Here is a 25,344-nt window from a genome sequence, read left to right as displayed (position 1 = left end):
AATAGATGACTTGGGCACATGACACATTCTGTTTGCCCCAGGGAAAACTACTGGAAAAGGTCACTGATTCAATTTATTTTTGACCCACTTTCAACTTTGTATGAAGGACATGATTCGGTGAGCTCATTTACACTGGGCTGAACAGCACAGTTAATATGCCTTGGGTGATAATCATTTCAATTAACAAAACCTAATAATTTTGACTGAAAAATGTAAGCAGACTCGTATTCTCCCTCACAGCCAAATGCACAGGGTCTCTATTAATTTCTGTCAATCCATAAAGTGCAGTTAGGATTATCTCCGCTCTTTGAGGCCAAATTCACTATTTGGCTGCAACCTGCCCTCTTACAAAGTCTCACCTGTCACTCAGTGGGAAATCCACAGTCCTGGTAGTTGTTTCAGGACATAGTTTGTCCTTCCAACAAAGGACATCCTGTTTTTCTTTGTTAGCTGGCCTTCCTTTCCTCAACAACAACAACAAAAGCCTTACATAATTAAAACTGTAGCTCCGTTTTAAGGTGTTTTTAAAGACAGTCTGAAGGAATGTGTTAACAGCAATGCACGTAGCAATGTGAGTATAAAATTGAACACAGATTCTCCCTTAAACAGTGAGAAATGGTGATAAACAAATTGTTGTGCTATGAAAACTGACTGTGCGTCAGAAGCAAATTCAAACAATTTTTCAGAGGGCAAAATGTGATTTTTCTGGACAATTAGAAATTTAATCAATGGCATAAGTGTTAGAAACAGTTAATAGCAGAATTCTATTTAAAAGGTTTGCAGCCTTATTTTCCTGTAGCTCCCTCTAGCTTGGTAGCTGGACCAAAATATTTCTAAGTTTAGACCCATGAAGATGCAGACTAAATATAGGATATAAAACAACACTTTATGAAAACAAAAATCCAAAATTTTCAGCTGTGGGTGTCTTTGGTAAGAAGTTCACTCCTAGGTAACTGGATGCAGATCTTACTCATTTCAGTGGGAGCTGTGGGACTAGGCATTTCTGAGCTCAAGGACACTTTTATCCAGCTGTGTCAATGCACATGAAGGAGTTTTGAACCTGCTCTTCACTTTCCCAGACCATTTCTTTTCAGCTTCCTTCTTCTCTCTGCTTCCTTATCTAAACCTTTTTTCCCCCCACTTTTATCTAACAAAGACAGACATCACTCTTTTGAATCCCACACATCTCCAGTCTGGAGACTGGCTCTCTTTGCTATACCATCAAACTTCCTAACTTTGATGAGACCAGGAGGAATGATATTCCCTTCTAGTAATAGTAGGAAATACCACAAGATGTTGCTCAGTGAAGTATTGACTTTTTCATTTCATGTCATCTTTCAGTAACATATGGAATGTAAATTCACAAGTTGTAATGACAAAATAGGAGGGAATAAGCACTGCAGACACAGACTCCTTCAAAAAGTTGGGAAGTTACCACACCGCTCTGCGATCACAAGCCCCCCAGGAGGCAAAGGGCCAGCCTAGCTATTACCAGGTATGGTCTGCACATCTTTGAAGATATTTCCCTTCTCCAGCTGCAGCAGTTAAGTACATCCCGCAGAATTTAAATTTCATTATTGGGGAGCGAGCTGGTTTTGTTTGGGATAGAGTTAATTTTCTTCATAGTAGCTAGTATGGGGCTGTGTTTTGGATTTGTGCTGGAAACAGTGTTGATACACAGGGATGTTTTAGTTACTGCTGAGCAGTGCTTACACAGAGTCAAGGTCTTTTCTGCTTCACACCCCACCCCACCAGCGAGCAGGCTGGGGGTACATGAGAAGTTGGGAGGGGACACAGCCAGGACAGCTGACCCCAACTGACCAAAGGGATATCCCATACTACATGACGTCATGCTCAGCATATAGAGCTGTGGGAAGAAGAAGGAAGTGGGGGGGGATGGACGTTCAGAGTGATGGCATTTGTCTTCCCAAGTAACCGTTACATGTGATGGAGCCCTGCTTTCCTGCAGATAGCTGAACACCTGCCTGCCGACGGGAAGTGGTGAATGAATTCCTTCTTTTGCTTTGCTTGCGTGCATGGCTTTTGCTTTACCTATTAAATTGTCTTTATCTCAACCCACGAGTTTTCTCACTTTTACCCCTTCAATTCTCTCCCCCATCCCACCGTGGGGGGAGTGAGCGAGCGGCTGTGTGGTGCTTAGTTGCCAGCTGGGGTTATAACTATGACAGGGAGAGTCTGGTTAATGTTATCTAGTAAAGAGAAGACACTTCTCTTCAGTATATGCATAGAGAACAAAACTCTGATAAAATTAATTGGGATCATTTTACCATCATGGCCAAAGTCCAGCCTAAGTGCAGAAAGTAACAGTAAGCCCAGAATAAACCTTAGGCAACAATATTGTTTCTGGCTCAAATCAAAAAAGTTCATTTCAAAGTTGCAGTGGTTAATCTTTTCCATCTAAGCTGTAACACTTCTTTGATGAAACTTGACCCTCTGGAAGCAGAATAAGAACTATCCTCCTTTAAGAAAACAACATATGACTACTCTTTCCTCCTATCTATGACTAACCCCAATTAGAATTTACTCTTTTTATAAATATTCAGGCATCATTTGACGCAGTGTTGAAGGAAGATAAATCTGAAACCATTTCTGGATGAGGAAGAATCACAAAGATCATTCACAGGAGGCAAACGCACTCATCTGTGAGAAATGGGAGGTGAAAGCTCTACAAGGATGGAGCACTCTCAAACTATCTGAAGCACTTGATGGATCTTTTCCCACCCTCTGTGATTAATAGAATGCATAAGCCATTCAGTCTCCAAGCATTTTGCTTGAGGAAGCTTTGATTTGAAAAATGAGACAAGTGCTTCCAATGCTGTCATTGATAGGAAATTAGGTGATAAAAGAGAGCACATTTAAGCAGCTCTTAAATATTCATAATTAGAGCTGCCAAACCGCTATGCTATCCCCTCTCTCTTCTTGCATTTACCCAAATGTTCTGTCGGGAGTAATGAAAACAGCAAAGCCAGGGGGATGTGACAGCACTGAAGTGCTTCAAAAGTAATCACAGGAGGACAAAGAGGGGTTTTTTTGGTCCAGACCACAGTACAGATATAATCATCAAGTCAGATGTACCTAATAGTTAATTTGCTATGTTGTGAGGATTTGACTTGCTTTTCTTTTAATGAATGATACTATCAGAGGTTTCTCCTTTTGCTACTTACTCTCTTTGACTTACCAACTTCTGATTGTTTTCCTAGAAATACATTCCAGGATGATTTTTCTCATTACTCTGAAAAAAATGAGAAAAATATCTAATGCAAAATTATGATAATAAGCAAAAAATAGCTAATTTATTTGAATATTATGAAAGGAATATATATTTCTATAGATCTTTTCTTTCTAAAGCCCCATACTGACAGAAGGGGCTCTCAAACCAGGATATCCCAAATATGAAAGTAAGCATATTCAAAAAATGAGGGATTCAAATTGTTATGAACTTATCAACTTTTGTTCTAGCACTCTATTAATTTAGAAGAATTACAACTCAGCTCTGCTTTTTTAGTCAGTGCACAGTGAGACAAGAAACTGCAGAACTTCACCAGCAGCCACGAAACTTGCTTGACCAGGCAGCTGCAGGAGCAAAGCAGCCGTATACATTTCAGGTTGCTCCTGACTGGACCAAATCTCTGCCACAAACATTTGCAGAAAAGCAGTGTCAGCTCAGGGTGCAAATTCTCACCATTTGGTTCACATCACTACAAAAACACCTTCTGTGAGCGCAGCTGCTCCTACAGAAGACAATCTTTGCTTCATTTATGTTTTCCCATACAGCTATTATAGGTACGTGTTCCTCCTGTGCTGGGAGGTCACGCAAGCAAGAGATAGCTGCAGCAGCTCCGATGCAGCCGAGGCCTTAACCTGATGTAAAGCACACTGCAGCGACTTCCAGCTGCCTTCAGCGACCATTAGGTTGGCCGTTAAGGAGCGGCAAGGGCAGATTACAATTTGTCACCCAGCACGTGTAACTACTGCTGGGACCATTTCTAAATTGGAACAGAGTTATAAGGTTGACTTGAAGCCCACCTGAGAGGTAGAGAGCAGTACAAGGCAGTCGTTGGTACACAGTAACGTTGTCCTCTGGTTTTGGTATAGGAAATGAAGGCAAATGGCTTTTGCAGTTGACGCTTCAGGAGTATGTATGCATGAAGAATGGAATTGCTTCCAAAGACTTTTGGATAGGTCCATATCCCTACACTAACAGAATAAGACTAGCTTGTAAAAATTAAAGGGATCAGCATCTCAGTTTTATGCCTTTTCTGAGAGGTATCACACGGTTAGGGCTGGGGACAAATAACTGATTTGCAAAACATATTGATCATATAGAAATTGACTTTGTAATAGTGAAGAATGAAAAACCCCAAGGTATGCAATTCTCTGGAAAGGGAATGGAGTTCAGGACAGACTGTCCGGGTAGTGGTTGCTGAATGCCCTGCTGTGTCCAGCTTCAACATCGCCTGAATGGCAGACTGGCTCACAGCTGTACGCCCCAGACACGTGTAATGGAAGATCTGGCAAACTAAAAGAAAGTGGCCCACCGCTGGGGAACCAAGCCCCTGGATCTTTATCCCTAAATATGTGCATCCAGATCATCTGGTAGAAAGTGGGCAGATAGAAAGGGGGTTTGCAATGAAAGACAGTACATGCTGAATGCAGTCTACGTTATTCCATATCTGCAAACAGGTTGATTGAATGTGTATGTCAGGTTTTTTACACCGTATAAGAAATGTACTGTTTAAGCGGACGAATATCATTTTCCCATGTGTTTGTGATAGTCCATTTCTGCAAAGCTTTTGTGCTCAATCCACCATCTCAAAAGCCTTTCTTTAGAGTCAGAGGGAGGCAGGAACCACAGTGTTTTCCCTTCAAACTGGACTGACTGGTACCACCTTGCATCTTCCTTTAAAACTGTAGGAAAAACAAAACTGTAAAGGGCTCTAAGGACAGACTGGACTTTATGGCTTGTTAGGCTAGATCACTATGATAGTCTTTCCAGAACACTATTCCTCATTCCCCTGTGCAAGTGGTGGGTGGATACTGAAACATTTCTGCTGTCACTTTTTGATTTTATGTTATGTGGCTTCATGTTGAGCCTTGATTTGCTGCTTTTTATAGCTCAAGTGTAAGGAATACAGTTGAACAAATGTTACTGCCCTCCCCCCCCCAAAAAAAAACCCCTGCTGTGAATATTCATTTGCATTTTTGAACAAATTCACTGGGATTACACGCCTAGTTCATCTCCGACAAGTAATTTGGTGAATTCTCTAACGAGAAGCAACCACAACTGTGACCAGGGAGCGCTGTGCTTTGAACGTGGGGCAGGCTCAGGTCTATCAGGGAGAAGTGAAAGGTCTTTGGCCAACTATCTTAATACCGGTCACCCCTTCTCACATAACAGGACCCAGCTACAGCTATGAGGACAAAGACACGATCTGTCCTGCAGGTCAGGACAGTACCTGTCCTCTCACCTCAGCAGCACAACAGTGCTCAGGGAGGCCACACCAAATTTCTGCCTCAAAGGTTGCAAGAGGAGGAAGCAAAAGATATTGTAGACCCTTTTTTTTTCCCCATTCTCTTCATGGCTGGATCCACAGACCTGACCTACAGGTGTTTTGGGAATTATTCCTGAATTTCAGTAGCATAAGCAAGAGCAGAGTGCAGCCTGGTGTAACAACAATATGTAAAGCATAGCTGTATAAGTGCTTTCCAGTGCAGACAGACCCCTGTTTTTAATGTTGTACTGAAAAATTTACAGTACCTTTGTCTTTGACCATGCAGAACAAGTAGGAGAATGTTGACAGCAGCACTACAGAAGCACAGCAGTGAGTAAAGAGAGTTAAATCTGAGCCACTGAAGCCAACAGGAAATTTCTGAGGGAGCTGGACTGGATCGTTGTGTACTACCTCTTCACAGACAATTTAAAGACATATATACCGCTTTTATATTGTACCCCAGAGCACAGCCCTGCTGTACCTGAAAGCCTGCAGTTTCAAAGAGAAAAAAGGACAGGAATCTCCACCTCTCCTCTTTCCCTCATGAGAAAAACTCATTCATATTTAATGTGATTTTCGGCTGGTCCATCCCCTGAGCTGACTCCAAGGTCAGGCGAGCGCCGGTGGCACGTGGGAAGTGGCAGGGGTTCACAGCCAGGGAGACAGGGGCAGAGAATGGCACCACCACACTCTTTCGGCAGCGCCCAACCCCTAAACCAGTCAGCTGTATCGTCACTGCACCCCAAATGTCCCAGTGCCTGAGACTCCTGGCATTGGATGAAGTACATGAAGCTGCCATGAGAGGCTCCAGGTAGGAGAGAAGATTGCTTGGAGTAGCCTCTCTGAGCACACGGTCCACTGGATAACACCAGTCTCACTGCTGTGCACTAACCCTTCTCCAGATCACGGGTCGGACAACCGGCTGCATCTGGTACCTCAGGTCAAGGACTGAAAGTGGGTGAAACACAGGTGGGGCGAGAAGGGAGCGTTCAGCAAGGGAGGTCAAATGAGTCTGTCCAGTTGACTGGTCTGCTTTCCACCTTTAGCACTCAAGAGATGAGTAAAGGTTTTCAAGGAATTCCTTAAGTACTTTGATTGGCAAACCCATTTATCTAGAATCATCATTGTCCCAAAGCACCAAAGTATAGAAGAAAAACAGACTATGGGTAAAAATGTAAGCAAGGGAAGAGAAGAAACAGGGAAGGAGAGTGGAGGAGAAAAAAATAGCTTCTTCAGAGGAGACAAAAAGAAGGAAACAAGAAGAAAAAAAGATTCTGGATAGGGAATACATACACAGTACCTTGAATGGTCTCTATCTGTCAAGGTCCCACACAAGAAAGGTAGGATCATCTCACCTACCTGTGACACCTACATAAAGAGGGTACACTTGAGTTACTCAAATTGACATTAAGCTTACTGAAGAGAAACAAGCACTTCCAGGGCAAGCTTTGTCTTATCTCAAAGAAGTTACCGTGAGTATCTCAGTATTAGTGTTTCTCTCCACTGGCTCTAAGAGGAGCCTAAACAACCAGCTCTATGTGGACGCCTCTAGTGTAGACACCTAAAGCTAGTTGAGGTTAATACCACAGTAACATCCCCCACACTCCTGCATGGTCTCTTCTGCTTCTTGACGTTCTCTGGGACTCTTGAGATCCATGTTCCCCACTTCTCAGAGAGACGTGCCCATTACAGACAAAAGCTGTCACACTGCCAAGCTGGAGATCAGCTGAATGCTTGGGAAACCAGGACCTGGCACAGCACAACACACAAGACAAGTAGGCTTAGATGTCTCAGGGCATCACTGACATGCACTGCCAGTTTCTAGCCATAAAGCCAATGCCTGGCCAAGTAGCAACCGGTATATTCCTCCCACTGTGAAGACTTTGATAAATCGTGTAGAAACAGCAACTATGTCCACTTCAAATTTGTCAAATACAACTGCCTGTGGTAATCTGTCCTTCACAGGCTGGGTTCAGCTCTTGTGTAAATCCGTTGAAGTCAGGGAGTAAAGTCATAACAGGAACAGAGCACAAATCCTAGTAGAATGACAATAGCAGGCATATTCAGTAGCATACTAATTCAGTTCACTAAATTGGGCACTTTCCCACTTTATTTAAATAATTATAGTGAAAGAGACATTTATAGAATGAAAAGTTTGGAATGAAGTACGTTTTAAACAAAACTGAATGAAATAAAAAGGTACATTTTTGGTTGGCAGAAAGAAATAAACTATATTTGGATTTTGGTCAGAAATTCAAGGACTGTTTTTATCGCCTCTAAATATGGCAGCAGAATTCTGAGGTCCCTGGTACTGGAAGTGATTCTGGAGGCACATCCTCTTTGGAAGAAGATCAGGGTAATTTTCCACACATTTATGTTTATTAATAGAGGGGGGAAGAAAGACTTAACTGTCTCAGAATTGATGGAACCTTGTAAAAGCCTCAGTGCCGGCAAAAGCTTCTGTCCAGAGCCTGTACTTGCCTCTCTAACAGGTATCTTGCATCAAAGCATTGCTGCCTTCAGTCATCCACTTCTTCATCCCAAAAGAAGTTGGAAAGTTACCACGAATTTCTGATCCATTCAACAACGTACTTTTGAATCTGTTTTCAGGCAAGTATTCAAGTAAAATGACACGGAGTCCAATTCACGCTGATAAGCTAGGCCACGGACGGTGATAGTCCCAGTTTAGTCTATGGTGGCCTTCCGAAGGGTGTTAGCAGAATCTGCACACCCTTGCTGAACAATGCCATGGCTCAGCTATTTCCTTTAGGGGGGCCTGCCAGCCTGACTAATTGCTGGCTTTCATTATTTTTGGACGGATTTGGGCCAACAGCCAAGTGACCTTGAGCTCATCATGTTCTGCCAGCTGCTCTGTGATGCTGTCTGCCTACTTCTTACCTCTCTCCCTGTTCTCACCTGCAGAGCGCAGAGATGTCAGCTTATCCCGACAGGACAACTTCCCTTGCCCCCTTCTCCCCAGCAGAGAACGATCTTCAGACAGACAAGGCCACATTTCTCAAACTTGTTGACTTCAGTGGAATAACTTCAGGTTTTACCTGCAAAACAGACAGAGTGGGGATGTGCGGTGAGGACCACTGACATACTAGTGGGGAGCTCCGGGGTGACATAGCTCTTTTAACACTTTTGTGCAATCTTGTGCCCTCCACAACACCTCCGACCTGCAGTTTCAGCAGGAGACACTTGCCAGAAGAAGCAGTGAAAACGAGAACATTGCCATGATCCAGAGGTGTCACTGCAGCTCTTCTGGGCACACTTGAGTCACCTTCAGCTGCCAGCGCTGGTGCTGACAGCAAGCATTTCTGCGCAGACTGTGCAAATCTGCCCAGGACCCTGGGTGAGCACTTGGCTGCGGATGTTCTCAACGTCACAGCTCCCTTGTTTTCTGTACCTGAGCCAAGAAATTTCAGGTGAGCTCGGGATGGAAAGGCAAGCCACAGTCTGCCCCTCGACCTGCACAACAGCAAAGGTGTAAACCAAAATCCTGAGCACAGGGGACCTCTTGGTACTTTGGCAATGCAAGTGCAGTTGTTGGCACGCTGGATGGAAGGGATGTAAACAGACTACGCATCCATCCTGAAAACCTCCTCTATATCTACACATGCACCAATCTCCCTGTGAAACAGCATCAGATTAACTACATGCATTCATAGAATCATAGAATCATTCAGAGGCTTTTAAACCTTGTGATCTTACTGGAAGAGAAAAGCTGAAAGCAGGGCACTTATTTATAATGAAGGCATTTACAGAAGCAAGACTCTTTTATCTGTTTACCGTGTGGTACCGAATAGAGGATTCTGTGAGCATGTGCATCAGATAATTGTGAAAAATGTATCTGCATTATCTTTGTTAAATATCTCACTAATGTGAAAGAAAGACCAAAGGTCATCTGTCAAATGTAGCTGTGAGACAGGAAAAAAAAAATCTCATGTTAGATATCTCGAAACCTTTAGGCTCATGATATTTTTGTTGAACAGAGAAAATGTGATCAATGACTCATTAGGAGTCCTGTGCCTGATAATGGAGGTCAAGAGTGCCTTTTGACGATGAGTTTAAGATGCTTTTATTAACCTGTCTCAAGATGGTTGATTGCTTTCTAATGTGATGAGACCCTCTCCAGCACTTGAATTTTAAAATATTTAGAGATCTTCATTGTCAAATGCTTCTCAATAATGCTTCTCAATAAATGAATTATCGTGCAAATGAAACTCAAGATAGTTTTTAATAAAATCAGAGAGATTTCAGTATTCTGTAAAGACTAATCATGTTTTGCAAAGTACTTGCTAAAATAAAGGTAACTAATAGGAAGACACCTGGAAATGAATGAGGAACTAGGTGAATCTCATTTTCTTTTCACACTAAGTTTCTTTGTATGTAAATACACTAATTTCTAATTCTAACTGCCTCCAGTTAAATTCTGGCTCATTATAACAGTGCATATGTGAGAAGAAATGAATTCATCTATGCTCAGGTCCTAAGGAGCAAAGCCATTTCCAGCCTTGATGCTTTCTGATACAAAATCTATTTTGCATCTCATTGGCTATATTACATTCACATTTGCTTCACAATTCTGTTACACAGTTAGAGAAGTGCAAAGTAATGTCTGACTAAATGAGAATCAGGCCGTTGCACATAGATTTTCACTCCTGTTCCCATTTCATTTACACCAAAGTGAATCACAAGTAAATCCATTTAAATCCACTGGACTGTATGAATGGGAAAACAGAGTAAGGAAGATCTTAATTAGAGGAGATGAGCAGCAGTGTTCCATATTTAAATGGATGTATGCTTTGTAGAGTTAGAATACATAGGATTTTGTTCATGCACCTTTTTTAAAACTCTGACAGCTTAGGCCTTCTTGAAAGACAATTCCAGTATCAGTTCTGAATTTATAAAAAGGAGCAAAGCAGAGTTTTTGATTAGGTCCTGCCAGCCCCAACTATTCATGGTACATGAGTTTCCTGTACACTGTTTTCACCTGGTGATATGTTAGAGGACAAATTATGAAGTCACTAATTAGGCTGGTAGCTGTTCAAATTCATATGACTTTGCTTTATTGTATAGCTACGTGACATGATGCTCAATTGTCTCATCTGCCATCTGCTTTGGTGTCAAGATGTGCCTTTTCCCAAGTGACATTCTGTTGTCAATTGCAGCATTCTTGACATTTCCAAATGTCTTTGTTGAGAAGTTTGTGGTCTACTTCATGTTTCCACAAGAAAGTGTTGTTGATCACCACCAGTACTATGGGACTTGCTGTTCATGGCAGTGTGAGGGATCGCTCACCCTGCCATTTCTAGGCAGCGCCCTAGAAAATTCTGAAGCTTTGCAACCATTTCTCCCAATTCCCTGCCAGTTTTATTTCTGAGTGAAGGATTCAGATGGCTTCACTTGCTCTGTTTGCTATTTTGCTATTCACTTGCTCTACATGTTCAATATTCTTCTGACATTACATGCAAGTATGACATCAGAAAAATTAACGTTGGTCGTGAGGCCTTAGTCACCTCATATAGGTCAGGACTGCAAAGAGTTAATATGTTATTGAGATGCTCAGCTTACTGTTTTCAATTTAATTTAATATGGACTGGCTGTGTACTGTACTATATTATACTGTGTACTGTATTGTATTCTATAAGGGGGAACCTCTCATTAGGCAGTAGTTGTGCACAAAACGACGTTATACTGGCTCATGAGCTGAATATGAATCAACAGTGTGTGATGCTGGGGAAAAAAAAAACCCCAGTCTTATTATTTAGGGTAGTGACAGGAAGGCCATTTGCAAGACCTGGGAAGTATGTTACTGATTTACATTTGGGGTATCAAAGCCTAAGAAAGATGTAGGCATATTTGAAAGCTTTCAGGGGACAGCAACAAGAATAAAAAGTCTGGAGAACCAACAACAGACAAGGATGGGTTAGAGGCACAATTCTCATCAGTGCAATTTCTAGAGGTCCTTCCATTTGCAGTGCTGCAAGTGTGTGCTTTCTGAATTCTTGACTCAATCCTTCCAGCCCACAAACACCAACGCATTCTCTTCTGGAAACTTTTAAAGATCCCAGGAAACTGTAGGGAATAGGTGGAAAAAGTTGCCTTGCTGAGGGCTCATTCACAGTGCCCGCGTGGGTATGTAATGCAAGTTACAAGGATGTTAATAATTGTCTGAGTATCTGCAAGATTTTTTCCTCTTACATACCCTTTTCAACAGCTTAACCCAATCGCACCCTCTGAGGGTACCTAACTGTATCTTGCAGATACTCAGACAATTATCAACATCCTTGTACCTAACTAACTGTGCCCTAACTGTACCCTCAGAAACAAACAACACAAAGCAACTCTTTGGCCTGATGCTGTAAAGCTGTGGCCCTCTAATTAGTCCCACTGACAGTCTGTGCACAAAAGTAGGCTCGGATAGCTGGCAAAGTTGATGTAACCCAAGGCAATGCCAAGTCACACCTGTGAAGGGTCAGGCTGTAGACCTCTACTGTACCAATGAGAGAATTTGGTTCGTAAAAGCTTTCAGGATCAGGCCCTGCCTAGCTTTCATAATGCATTTAAATAACTTCTCTTAGAAACTGCAAAAAAGTAGTTTGTACCGTACAGAAAAAGGTCACAACAGCACTTACATTTCAACAAGAGGTAATTAACATATTACTTGGCCTTTCATTTGTCAGTTCTTATAAAGTGATGTACACGGCCAGCAGTTACACAAGGACTCTGCTGTACTAATGTTAGCAGAGAAATTTTTCATTAAGAAACTTTAAAAGTTGCATGGAGGGGTTATTAAGTAACACAAAAAGTATTCGCACATTTCCACTTTTTTGCTTTAAGGTTCACACTGAGAATATACACAAAGTTTCTTTGTGAGACGCTTCCCATAAGACATGTACGTTGAAACAAAACATACATCCAACAATCCATGTTCTATTGGTGCATACGCTGCTTCATTTTGACACTACAGTGAGAACGCAGGGCCTTTCAATTTTTTGCTCAGTGAGATACACTATTGGAGGATTTTGCATTCAAAACTTGCAGTTAAATACATACCTTGCTTCAAATCCTGAAATCAGTAGGACTCTTCATATGCCTGAATATCTTCCTGAATCAGGCTGCAAAAACCAGGAGTTTTCCCACCTAGTTTAGCTAAAGATGAGGCTGAGAGATGAAGCAAGGTAGCAGCCAACATCTTTTGGTTTGTCTGAACAGCTCTCAGCTAGCATTAGCTCTCATTACTTTGGCAAGCCCCACTCACTGCCCACAACACACGGAAAACCTGGCTAAATTTTGCTCTTCTCTATCTAACACAAACAGTAATGTAATGGCATGATTTTAGTGCTGCTACAGCAAAAGTTTGCTATGCATTTAAAGTTAAAACGAGTCTTCTGGGCTCTGAAAGCTCTATTATCCCATTCGTTTTCAGACAGAGGCATAATCTGAAAGCAACATTTCCTTGAAAACTGCTGTCGTGCTACCACCATGAAAGACGGCAGAACGAAGAAGTATTTCAAGTGATTTCGGGGACTTGTACATCTGGTGCATTTTGCAAAGAGCAAGGCTGCCACAAGCTGTTAAATTTTCCAAAATTATAATGAAACCAACTCAGAATCATAGCCTGTGTCCTGTTTGATCACATCTCAGCAAATCTGCATATAAAAAACTGGTGAGTTTCTAAAAGGAAGGGATCAAAGCTCCAGTTTATAAGGTTCTTAAATTCATGCTTAATTTTATCTGCCTGGGTTTAAACTTCAAAATCCAAACAATGGAAAACACAGGTGGTTAGCTTGCAAAACAAACACACCCAGCTGAAGGTAGGTAGGCAGACAGGTTTACAAGCGTATTTTATTTCTATATGTATGTCATTTTAAACTAGTGTAATTTACACAGAAATGCAAACTCAAATGTGAAGGTTTAAAAGGAAGATTATTCTTTTTTCAAAGGACAGCAATCAATATTGCAGTCAAAGTGCATTTTTCCTGTATGTAAAACAAAGATCTCATGTCACCTTGAAGACCACTGCTGAATCCATTGAGATGATTAACACAAATCTTTGAATTTCCAATCCAAAACCAGCCCTTTTAGCAAATAAGATGTTTGATAGTATCCATCTACTTTTCTTTTTGTTCAAATTGTTTGAATTTAGAGGGTTTATTCAGAAGACACAGGCTTAGTGTCAGATGTTTCCATCATAATAACTCATAGCCTGAACAAGAGCATCTCCCAAGATCTGCGCATATCCTCAGTCCAGTCCTAAACCATCTACAGGTGTTTTTTTTCTTCTTCTAATCAGCAAAAACATAATGAGAATACGCTTTATCTAGAGCTGTTTTGCACAGCTTGAGTAAATTGGAGTGAAGAAAAAGCTGCAATCATTCAAACAATTCATTTAAAGAGATGTTGCTCTCCTCCTTCTTCCCTACTGATCCTCTAAAACTCATTTATGAAGTATTTTTCCACTTAGCTTTCCTCTTCTTTCCTCTACTCTCTCCAATTGTAGATGTCTGTACTTTCATTGATGTGGGACACAAAGCCCAGGAAAGGCCTTACCAAGTGAGTGAAAAGCAATTGCTTTCCAATACGTAACACTGCCCAGACCAAATGTACAGCTGGGATTTTCCATGATCCTCTAATTGACTCGTAACATCAATAAGGGTTGAGTCATAAGCTTAATTGACAACTCAACTATTTCTCAAACTTACCATCAACTCTTTCTCAAACTTACCATCAACTATTTCTCAAACTTACCACCACCCGTTTCTCACTCTTACCACACCATTCAAACTTATCGCACCATTTATATCAGTGCATTACAGGAAAGTTAAGCCTGGCTTACTCACGCAATCTAGTAGGTACTTTTTCCAGGTGCCCAGGAGTTCTCTGTCGACCTGCATGAGAAACACACACTCTGACACACCATGGCACAGCACATGGCTGTTCTGTCCACCAACAAACTAGTCCAGAGACAGGCTGTGGACTGGACCCTGGTTGCCCCAGAAATCAGGGGAATTCAAGCTCAGTACTTCACAGAAATAATTAGAAATACTAACGGACGTGATCAGGGTAGAGCAGAGACTATGAAGAACAGCTTCAAATACAGGAGCAAGTAAGTAAACACAATAGAAATAATAGGCCTTGGACATGTCTGCATTAATGCCGCGAAGAAGGAGGAACGACAGAAGGAAATGAAAGGGATGAGAGGAAAACAAGGCTCCAGGTGACAGGTTACATGCAGTGCCTCCAAGGCACTCTGGATTGGTCTCTAGGGAGCGAGGCAAGCGTTGGGAAGTCCAGAGAGGAGGCTGGTGCAGGATTCACCTTCAAGAGAAAAGGAAGGTGTCCTTTGTCAGAATTGGGAATATTTGGAGAACAGAGAACGTGAATGCCTGGTCCTGTAAACAGTATAGAGAAAGGAGCAACAAGGAGCAACAGCACAGCCCATCAAACACTCCTATTTCCATACAGCATCTCACGCTAACAGGTAGTCCCAGTAGCAAAGACTGAACATGAGTTGTATGAGATATCTGCACGTTTTAAATCAAGAGTTAACAGAAGCAAAAATTTTATTTTGTCCCTTTCACTAATTATGTGAAAATATTTCTTTCTTTTCATTTTATTGTTGTTCCTACCTACTGCTACACAGAGAATTGCCCTGCCCCTGCTTGAAAATTTCCTTAGTAACTGAGGAAAATTACAGACTGAGCAGTTCCCACAGTGCCTGTAGAAGGATTTTGGAAACTGAGATTCTACCCCATTTTACAGGTTTGCTCCTTCTCCTGTAGTGCAGCAGCTGATGAACAGAGGCACGCTGCAGAAAACTAAAAGAATAAGGATGCACTGTGCAGAACAGCTAATTTGGTTTTGTGGCAGCACGAGGCAGGCTCTGAACAGCTCGGAGAATCACTCATCCCCTCCAAGGACCCAAGAGCTCTGACTTAAGATTAGGATAGGGAATTTCCTGCCCCAGCTCTGAGGGCTCTGATTCACCAGCAGCAGGGAAGTTACCTTGTGATGGCCAACATTATTACTGCTCCCAGTTATCCCCACCAACAACCCTCTGAGATGCTCCCAAACCCTTTGCGGAATGACCGAGCGACCTATGTAGCAACTGGTTTAGTTTATAGTATATTATAATAAGGTAACCCCAAATTGCTGCCAGTTTCCCTTAATGCACCAGGCTGTGAGCTCTGGTTGCTACAGAAGTTATGGGAGATCTCTGTTGCTACATGAGCAGTTATGCCACCTTTACAAGACTTCAAGAAGAGGTTTGGTAGGCTGCTGTAGGCATGAACCATGACTACTCCTCCAAGGGAAGCCATCCCTGCTTGTGAGTCAAGCTGTGGCTAATCCCCTCAGGGACAAAGCCAGTTTGAGAAACTGCTGTTCCCTCTGGAATGCCTAGCCACACGTTCACACTCCCACCCCACCCCAGAAGCTACCTCCCTCAGCTATGCTGATTCAGCTACCTTGTGAGTATGGTCTAAAACCTGTGAATTGACAGTCTTAATCTCTAGGACTTCTTTTTCAGTGCAAGAACGACTTTAACCAAATCTGTTGTCACTGGGTAATGACGTAGAGTCACAGCCTTAGGCTATACGACATTCAAAATGAAAAATATTTATTAAACAGAAAATCCCCTAATTTACTCTGAACTACAACATACATCCTAGGTACAAGTTCATACAAGTTTACAGATGATTCTTGTCTTACGTGAGTCACCTGTGGTTCCATGTTGTTGAAAACCTCCCTAATATCTTGGATTGAACCTATGAAGTGCCATATTCTTGTGTACAAAAAGGTCTAAACCGAGACTTTTTTCCCCTTTCATTGATAAGTGTCAACTGAAAATGTATTAGCAAGACCTTGAAGTGGCTGCAGCTGATGTAATTGAAACATCAAATTTGAAGCGCAGCACATAGTATCTTTTACTTGGACACCTACAGCATACATTACCAAAGTAGCTTGTGGGAGGCACAGTTGCACACACAAATGCTTCTGCTGCTTCATGGCAGGACCTGCATGTACATTCCCCACTCCTCATCACACCACCTTCAACGTGTATTTCATCACGCTGGTGTCAAAGGTAGCTTTCAGAACAAAATAGTCCGAAAACACACTGAGGACGAAATTCCACCCTGACTGATCAGCCTCGCTGATGAATGGAAATACGGAGGATAAAAGGTTACAAACCGGGCTTGGGGAGCCTTTTCCTTGCTGACTGCCGAGTAGTGCTGAGGCTTTGAAGACATCTTTGGAAAGCAGCACTTCAGCATACATCTCCATGTCATCCAGCAAGGGTTGGGAGAAGATTCGGGTGGTTGTGGTGCATGAGATGGTTGTGGTGTGTGTATGAAATGATGCCTGGATCTATGCCTAGCCCCAAGTTGAAGGTTCCCCAATAAGTCACTGAAGAGTCATGGTCCTAAATGCATTGCATTGTTTTGCTTTGAGATCAGGTCTCATCCTTTTTCCTTTGGCAAAAATCAACATTCAAGTTTCTCTTGTACATGTGAATGCTGTTATCTGCATAGGCTTAATCACATGCATACAGTATTTGTACATATGCATAAAAGGCTGAAATTTTCTACTGAAAATACTGAAACTTGCCCAAGAAGCCTTTTCTAAGGCGACCCTTGAAGATGGATTTCTTCTGATTCACAAAGGCATTAGAATATGGGAGCTGGCATAGTCACTGTCAGCAGACATACAGAGATTTACCCTAATCTCAGATTCACAGTACTGAATCCTTAATTCGATTTGACCTGCCTTGTGTCCTTCCATCAAAAATCAAGAGTGACTATGGCACATCCTTTGTGTCATGGATGAAGACTTACACGTTCCGTCTCACTCCCAACATCACAGACATTTCCAACCATGAACAGAGGAACCATTTTTGTTCTGGTTGTAAGTGTAAACTTAATCCAGGGCAAATCTCTGTGCATGACAGATTTCTTGTAAAAGAAGGAAATGTGTTCCATGGCGTTTTTTTAAACTTGCAGAAGTAATCTTATGCCAAAAAGTAGGTCTGCTCTAGACAGGTGATAAGAAGGACTGACCCTGGAAAAAGAACACGTTACTATGCTGCCATTCTTTCCATCACTGTCTGATAAAGTTCTCACTCTGTTCTTTAAATTCTCCTAAAAAACACCTAACAAAACAAAGCCACGCCATTGCTGGTATTTCTAATATGAAGACCACGCTACAAGAAAACTTTCTCAAAGAAATCAGGTCACTGTAAAGCTCATAAAAAAGCAAACCACATCACAATGTGTTTTCATCCTGATTCCCTAACGGATAGCAAGATAGGCATCAAGCACTTGGGAAAGCCTCAAATTAGCTTAGCTTTGTTTTGTTTACCCAAAATCAGTTCAGTGAAACCACACAGTCACAGCCAGTCAACTGATCAAAATAGATTATGGTCTACCAATCATTTTCCATAATGCCTGCAGTTATCCAAATCTCCCTGCTATCTCACCAGCTATCTATGTTCTGGCTTCTGAACCAAACATCAGGCTCTACTTAGTATTCACTTGTAACTGCATTCCTAATTACCCAGTCTTAGGTTTTGGGACCAGAGCTACAGCCTCCTGAGTTTCATCTTCATGATTTTTCACAAATACAGCAGTCTGCTAAAATCACATTAAATCTTTGGACAGGAAATCTAATCCTGCTCATTTACAAACCAAGTTTTTAAGCATGTGAGCACAGATAGTTTCATCAGCATCAACAGATGTGCCTAGAATTAAGCATGTACCTTAACACATTTCCAGTAAGGCCTTACATCAGTGAAACTACAAGAAGCAACTATCCATTATCTGTAATCAGAAATTTAACTCTTTCTTAAATAGTCAAAACTGTGACTACCAGGCATGTTTTTGTTATACTGCTGAAATCAATCCTGATATTCCATAACAGATGGTGGCTCAGGTCTCTGCAATTTTTTTAATCCTTACAGACAGTTTTTTCACATTATATGGACTAGTGAATAGGAAACAGTCTTTGTTTAGCCAAATTTTCATGCCTATACTTCATTATTTGGACTGCAAAAGCACCTGTATATGTCCCAGGAAATAAGATACATGCTGAAATACATGAAATAGATTTTATAGGGGTAAAAAATGTATTGGGAAGCAGAATTTGGTCCACAAACTGTTGTACTTAATTTAGCTTCAGTGAGCAAACAACTTCTCCCTTACAGGAAGAAATCCTACAACATAGATTTTTACTTCGAAGTGTACTGAACAAAGTCAGTGGAAAGGAATGATTTGGAGGCAGTGTGGGTATTTTAAGGGCACTTTCTACTATTTGCCAAAATTACCAGCACTTTGGGTTTTCCTGATAAAAGTGTTCTTCATAATGATCCTCACAGCAGGCTTATGAATTGGTTGAATCATCTTGTAACTACATCTACTGCCATCCAGAGGTAATTGGCAAAAGTTTGAAGAGTAAATCTAAGTTAATGGTATCGCTAACAGTGAGACATGAATACTGTACATTAGAGCAGTTCCTATCAAACACAAACTAAAAGTTGTAGCCCAGCCGAACAGAAACTACAAAAATAAAAGTTAAGCAGGGTAATTCTTTATTCTTTTCCAACAGAAAAACAAAACCGACAGTATGTCATATTGATGTCGTAGTTCTTCTGGTACATCACATATATCCTGCATTTTGCTTTCTATTAATCTTTTGGACGAGTGTTCCTGCAAATTACACTCTGCCTTCTTCTGTTTTTCATGCAGACCTCAACTGTGGTTAAAAAAAAACAACCCAAAACCTTACAGCCTTATTCACCCCATAGGAAGCCCACACTTTGCCACAGCATCCAGTTTCTGTCTGATCATCTCACAGTAAAGAAAATAAGCAAACACTAAGGAATTAAGCACATACACGCGCGCGCGCACACACACACACGACTTAAGTATTACTATCGTTTATACTGAAGAGATAGACAACCTCATGGAAAGAGAGAGTAAGGCTAAAATTGTTTGTCTACAGTCTGTGAGTGCCCACAGTAAGGGATAACTGCTTTCAAGTCCTGTGGTTGAGCACTCACAAATCCAGCCACAGGCAGTTTGACAAATGCGATATTTAAGATTCTAAAACTAGAAACCCAAAACCAGAGATGACCAAAATGAATAAGCATTGCTAAAAATTCATCCTTAAAAAATTTACTGCAAAAGCCTGATAACAAAGCTAGATAACAAACATGAGAAAAAAAACCCATATATATTTTTAATAGCTATTTCTATAATTCAACATTGATATCACCCTTTCATCTTTCAAAAGCCCAAATTTTCAGCAGTAAACACATGCCTATTCACTTACAGGAAGCTGTGTGCCTGCTTGTAATTCTCAGGTCTAGACTGGGAGTTACAAGCTCAAAGCATGGCTATGATTACTATGGTAAGCACCTCAGAAGCCACTTCTCACAATGGGATAGTTCCCCAAAATATCCATCACTCTTTTTACAAATCCTGTTTGGTTAACAAATCTATTCAAATATTCTTCCAACTACCACCTTCCCAACCACACCGTGAAATCACAAACTCAGAAATGTCCTGTCTGAATAATGCTCTATAAATACGTACAGTAGTAATGATTTTGTAGCCAGGCTTCACTAACAGCCAACGTTGTGCTGAGGACACTCGAAGCACAGTAGCACAAGTCTCCTTCTTCAGTTATGTCCTATGCTTACAGGACAGAAAGTTTGGCGTTGTCATTAAACCAAGCAGATATTTCTTTCTTCTACGCAACAGGAGGAGGTTTATACAAAGACTATGAGATTTCAGCTTGTAATAAGCAACATCTGACTCTGCCAAGGCCTACAGCAAAACCATCCAAGATTTCAGCTTGGTCAGGGTTTCTCCCATGTTCTTTAGAAGCCTGAATCCTTGAAATGGTGCAAGAAGCTTTTTCAGAATTATTCTCTAAACAGATATTAGGATGATTTTTTGTGTGCTTTTTTTTTTTAAATAACTTTGAGAACGTGTTGTAACATCTACTTGTGACAAGTTTCAAAGACTTACCTAATTTGCTCAAAGTGTGATTTTCATAAACAGCAAAGAAAACAATGCAAAAGTATTTACAGATTTCCTCTGTTGATCATAATTGTTACAGTTCAATCACGTATATAGAGAGACTAAATGCACAGGATCAATTCATTGCCTCCAGCAATGCAACACACAGCAAAGATGAGTAAAAGGAGAAAAAAAGCTGCTAAAAAAATTCACCTTTGAACTCCATCTGAGACCAAGTATAGAATTTCCTGTCACTAATCTGTAATCATAATGGTGCCCCTATTAGATTATTATCACAAAGTAACGCTGAAGCAATGTAGTAAGTGAACGGTCCCATTTACTGCATTAGGACCACTCATATAGCAAATGACAATTTCTGGAATACATAAAAAAGCTGGAATTCAGTTCTACACAGCAGTTGCCAGAAAGTAATTCTGAGATTCTTTTTTCCCCTCCTTGGCAGGTTCATGCTATCAGGTAAAGCAAGAAGACCAATTCCTGCCATGCACTCCTTCTGCTATTTCAGTGATATACAGTAACCATTAACGCTTAAAGCAACTTTGGAAGTGCAACAGATATTAACAATTATGTCCTCTCAGTCCCAGACATTTACCTGAAGGCTTGTGGGCTTTGTACAAATATAAACCAAAAGAACTCAAAAGAGTTGGCTGCATAAGGATAAAACAGGAGGTTACAGGGACCAGTGTAAAGTACCAGACTGCCAAAAAAGTGGACGTTGCAGTTCAAAAGTATAAATATATGCCTAAATCTAAACCTAAACAGTGCACGTACATCTCTTCAAAAAAATGTCTTTGAAGTTAATTTTAGCTGTAATTCCAGGTGAAAGTATGAGCTGTCCAAGACAGGGAACAAAATACTATCCAGCACAATGCCATCTTGTGGTAAATGGGAAAACTGTCTGTGCCATCCGGCCTGGGTTTAAATGCATAGGGACTACGCTGCTCCATAGTATACAAATCATGCTCAGAACTGCTGACTTTAAAAAAAAAAAAAAAAAGACTTTATCATAGTTAGACTTACAAAGTATAAGTTGTGATATGCTATGCATTAGAATTTGAGAATCAGCTATTTGTCTTCATTTTACAAGGCTGGCGTTTTATTTTCATTCCAACAATACTGCTGGGGCATTATACTCAGAATCATTTCCATCACTCCAAACATAATGTAAAGGCAGGCATGTGATATAACTTAGCAGAAAATTGTATCTAGCATAAAAACTGTCATCACTTTTCCTTGGCTACAGTTAAGTACAATCATGAGCTTGTTTTTAGGGCACCAGGGATCAGCTAAAAATGTCATGGCCATACAAGCCAAATCACTGTGTAACTGTAAAAGGATTCTTCCATAGCTCATTTGTTTGAAAAGAGCACGGAGGTATCTTTGACCCAGCTGACCTTTGGGTGCATGCAGTATCACCCAATCACCTCACTTATCATTATGCCTGATAAGACATCTGCCAGGTGATACTGCTTTCGGGGAGACTTGCTCACAAGACCTGTGTCTGTCTGCGGGGAGCTGCAATACAGTACTTGAATTTTGGTCCTGTGAAGGGCACTTACATGCATTGCTCTACAGCAGTGACTGTCAAGCATAATGATATGCCACCAAAAAAACCCCCAAAAACTCATGGAAAAAGTATTTTACTGTTTCTCAGTCTTAAACCCGCCAAATGTGTGAATGCCATGGCACACCCCTTACACAGACAGCGGTAAGGGAAGCTGCGAGGCCCTGTTGGCTCCACAGTGGCCACATCTCTCTGCACCACAGAGCACAAGCTGCTTTTGATGTCTGCCTCCCCTCAGACGCAGGGTGGGAAGGGTTTGGGGCTGCCCCATCCCACGCACAGCCCCAGCCTGGGGGTCGCTGGAGATTTAATCGGCATCACTGGAAGCGCCTGTCCGTAAGTCACGGCCGCAGGCCTCCCCTGACAGGAACCGAGCGGAATTAACGCGCGGGGACACTCCAGCAGCTGGGAGAAGGCCCAAGGACCGCCTGCCGGGGGTAACAGCCCTCCCTCGGGCGGGGCCTTCAGCTCCCAGCACCCTCCGCTGCCTCCGGGCCCCGCGGGCCGGCGCAGACGGGACTACAGCTCCCGGCAGGCAGTGCGCCGGACCCGCCCCTGCGGGGCGGTGCCTCCCGGGCACTGCCGTTCCGGGCGCGGAGGCGCGCTTCCGGTGCACTGAACCGGAAGGGCTCTGCTGCACTTCCGGTGCTGCCGGCGGCAGCTGCTTCCACGTGTGGCGAGCGGCCCGGCCCGGCCCGGCCCGCCCGCCCGCCGCCATGGCGGCTGTGCGGGTGGAGGAGGTGCTGGCGGCCGCCGAGGAGCAGGAGGCGGATAAGCGGCGGAGCGTCACGGTGGAAAAGGAGCTGGAACTGGAGTTCGACCTGGGCAACCTGCTGGCGCTGGACCGCAACCCGCCGCCGGCGGCGGGGCTGCGCGGGGCCGGCCTGCGGCGGGAGGCGCTGCTGCGGGCGCTCGCCCGCGACAACACGCAGCTGCTGGTGGCCCGGCTCTGGGAGCTGCCGGCCGAGCGCGCCGGCGGGGCGGGGGGGCCGCTGGTGGCGCGGCTGCCCGAGCCGGCCTTCCGCCTGCCGCGGGAGAAGCCGCCGCCGCGACCGCGGCCGCCGACGCGCTGGGAGCAATTCGCGCGGCTGAAGGGCATCCGCCGGCGCAAGCGGACCTCGCTGGTGTGGGACGAGCAGGCCAAGGAGTGGCGGCGGCGCTGGGGCTACCGGCGGGCGGGCGGCGACCCGGCCCGTGCCTGGCTGGCGGAGGTGCCGGAGGGCGCCGACCCGGAGGAGGACCAGTTCGCCAGGCTACGGCGGGAGAAGCGGGAGCGGGTGGCGCGCAACGAGCTCAACCGCCTGCGCAACCTGGCCCGCGCCCACCGGGCCGGCACCGCCGTCCCCGCTGCGCCCCTCCACCCCACCGGCCACCAGAGCCGGGAGGAGCTGGGCCACGTTGCCCGCGTCGCCCGCGTCTCCACCGCCTCGCTCGGCCGCTTCCAGCCCCGGCTGCCCAAGGAGCCGGCGGAGCCGCCGTCCCGCAGCGGCGGCAGGAAGCGCCGCTTCGAGCCGCTGCTGGGCAACCTGGCGGCCGAGCGCAGCCGGCAGCTGGAGCTGCTGCGGGACATGGGCAGCAAGAAGCCGGTCCTCGACATCACCCGCGCCGTCAACAAGCAGCTGCGGCAGGAGGAAGCCGAGGCGGCCGCCGCCAAGGGCAAGAAGCAGTCGCAGCGGGGGAAGCGTGGCCGCCGGCAGCAGCGGGCTGGCCGCAGCAGCAAGAAGAGCAGAGCCCGGCAGCAGCAGCGGCCCACAAGCAGCAGCGCTGGCGGTGGCAGGAGAAAGAAGGCATGAGAGACAGAGGGACTGCCTGCAGTATGGGGCTGGGGATGGCCGCCGAGGTGTGGGAAGGAACTGTCACTGCCAGCCTCCTGCCCGGTACTCTATTCCCACACCTACTTGTCAATAAATACGCTTTGGCCTTTCTAAAATGTCCTGCGTTTGGCTCTTAGCTGGCAGTCAAGGAGGGCTGTGTTCTCCATCCAAGGGGAGCTGGTGGTGCATCGAGGGGGTTGGGAGCCCCAGTTCACCCCAGTTTTGCAGGGACCGCCAGGTAACATTGCTTCACGTCTGGCCGTGGCTGCAGCATTTCCAGGCAGGACTGAAGCTGAGAAAAGCTGCCCCTTGCTCAGGTAGCTGCTAGCTGGGACTGGGGGTGGACCGCAGCTGTAACCTGTATTTTGATCCGAGTAGCAGCCTGCTCAGACACAGATGCAGTCCAAGAATGTGGCTGCTGCTCTTTGCTCTGGGCAAGTGGCCTGATGGTGGAGCTCTTGCTCTGTAAATCAACTTCAGCCGCTCAGCTTTGTGATATTCGGGCTCAGTTACAAAAGGAACATGAAAACTTACTCTAGGATTTATTGCAGGGCGTAAGAAATTGTACAGATTTCCTAGGGAGTTCTGTTGATTAACAAAATAAGTCAAAGCTGATGACCAGCCATTGAATTCAACAGGAAAATGTTGGTATTGAACAGGTTAAAACCTAAATTTCACCCTGTATTAACAGTAATCCATCATGTCATAGAAATAGTTTCACAGTGTTTTTCTTTACCAAGCAGTTTGAGAGCAGATACTGGAAATAATCTCAGACTTCTGCTTATTACTCTTTTGAACTCTGTAGTGCCTCATGTACACTTGAAATAAAAAATACAATTTGCTGTCCTAATGTGTGGCTCAGGTACCAGAAGGATGCTGTTCCCTGGGGCCATTCCTGGTAAGAGGGGTGGTAAAACAAGTTCCAGCAATCTCAAGTAAATTACGTTCTCAAACTTTCAAGTAGTAAATTTGTGAGCGGTTAATGATGACAGAGTATTTCTCTGCAAATGAGTTTTTGAAAAAGCTAGGTGACTGTCTAGCGGTTCTGTTATCTCAATTATGTAGCAGTTCAGTAGGATGGCAGCTTGAGCACGATGAAAAAGCAAGACCTGTGTAAGGCGGCTGCTGAGGGCAGAAGGGGTATGTACACCTTGGAGCTGAAGGGATTTGGGTGGCATTGATGGAGTAACTATAGTGCTCAACCTATGGACTTTGTGTAAGATGTGCTCTTTGCCTCTTAAACGTTTCTCGCTGCTGTGCTGAGTGGTCTGCACCACCACGGGCTGCTTTGGACTTGCCGGTGGCAGGAATGGTCTTACGGACACAACCCGCTGATACCAAGCCTTCAGCGTAAGTATATTCAGCTGGGCAAAGCAGGGGCAACAGGTACTTGGACAAGTGGAAGA

The 25,344-nt window shown here is 43.7% G+C and overlaps 1 protein-coding gene across 1 annotated transcript; it reads left to right on the top strand.

The window, feature by feature from the left end:
• The first annotated feature begins 22,840 nt into the window (after positions 1 to 22,840).
• Positions 22,841 to 23,986, top strand: RRS1 (ribosome biogenesis regulator 1 homolog). Its single transcript, XM_059815754.1, has one exon. It carries the CDS (start codon positions 22,841 to 22,843, stop codon positions 23,915 to 23,917), a length of 1,077 nt encoding a protein of 358 aa, XP_059671737.1. The 3' UTR covers positions 23,918 to 23,986.
• The last annotated feature ends 1,358 nt before the right edge of the window (positions 23,987 to 25,344 follow it).

The sequence above is a fragment of the Gavia stellata genome, chromosome 3 (assembly GCF_030936135.1).
Source record: "Gavia stellata isolate bGavSte3 chromosome 3, bGavSte3.hap2, whole genome shotgun sequence".
Classification (NCBI taxonomy): Eukaryota; Metazoa; Chordata; class Aves; order Gaviiformes; family Gaviidae; genus Gavia; species Gavia stellata.
Note: the sequence above shows the minus strand (reverse complement) of the source record. Positions and strands in the feature narration are given on the sequence as shown.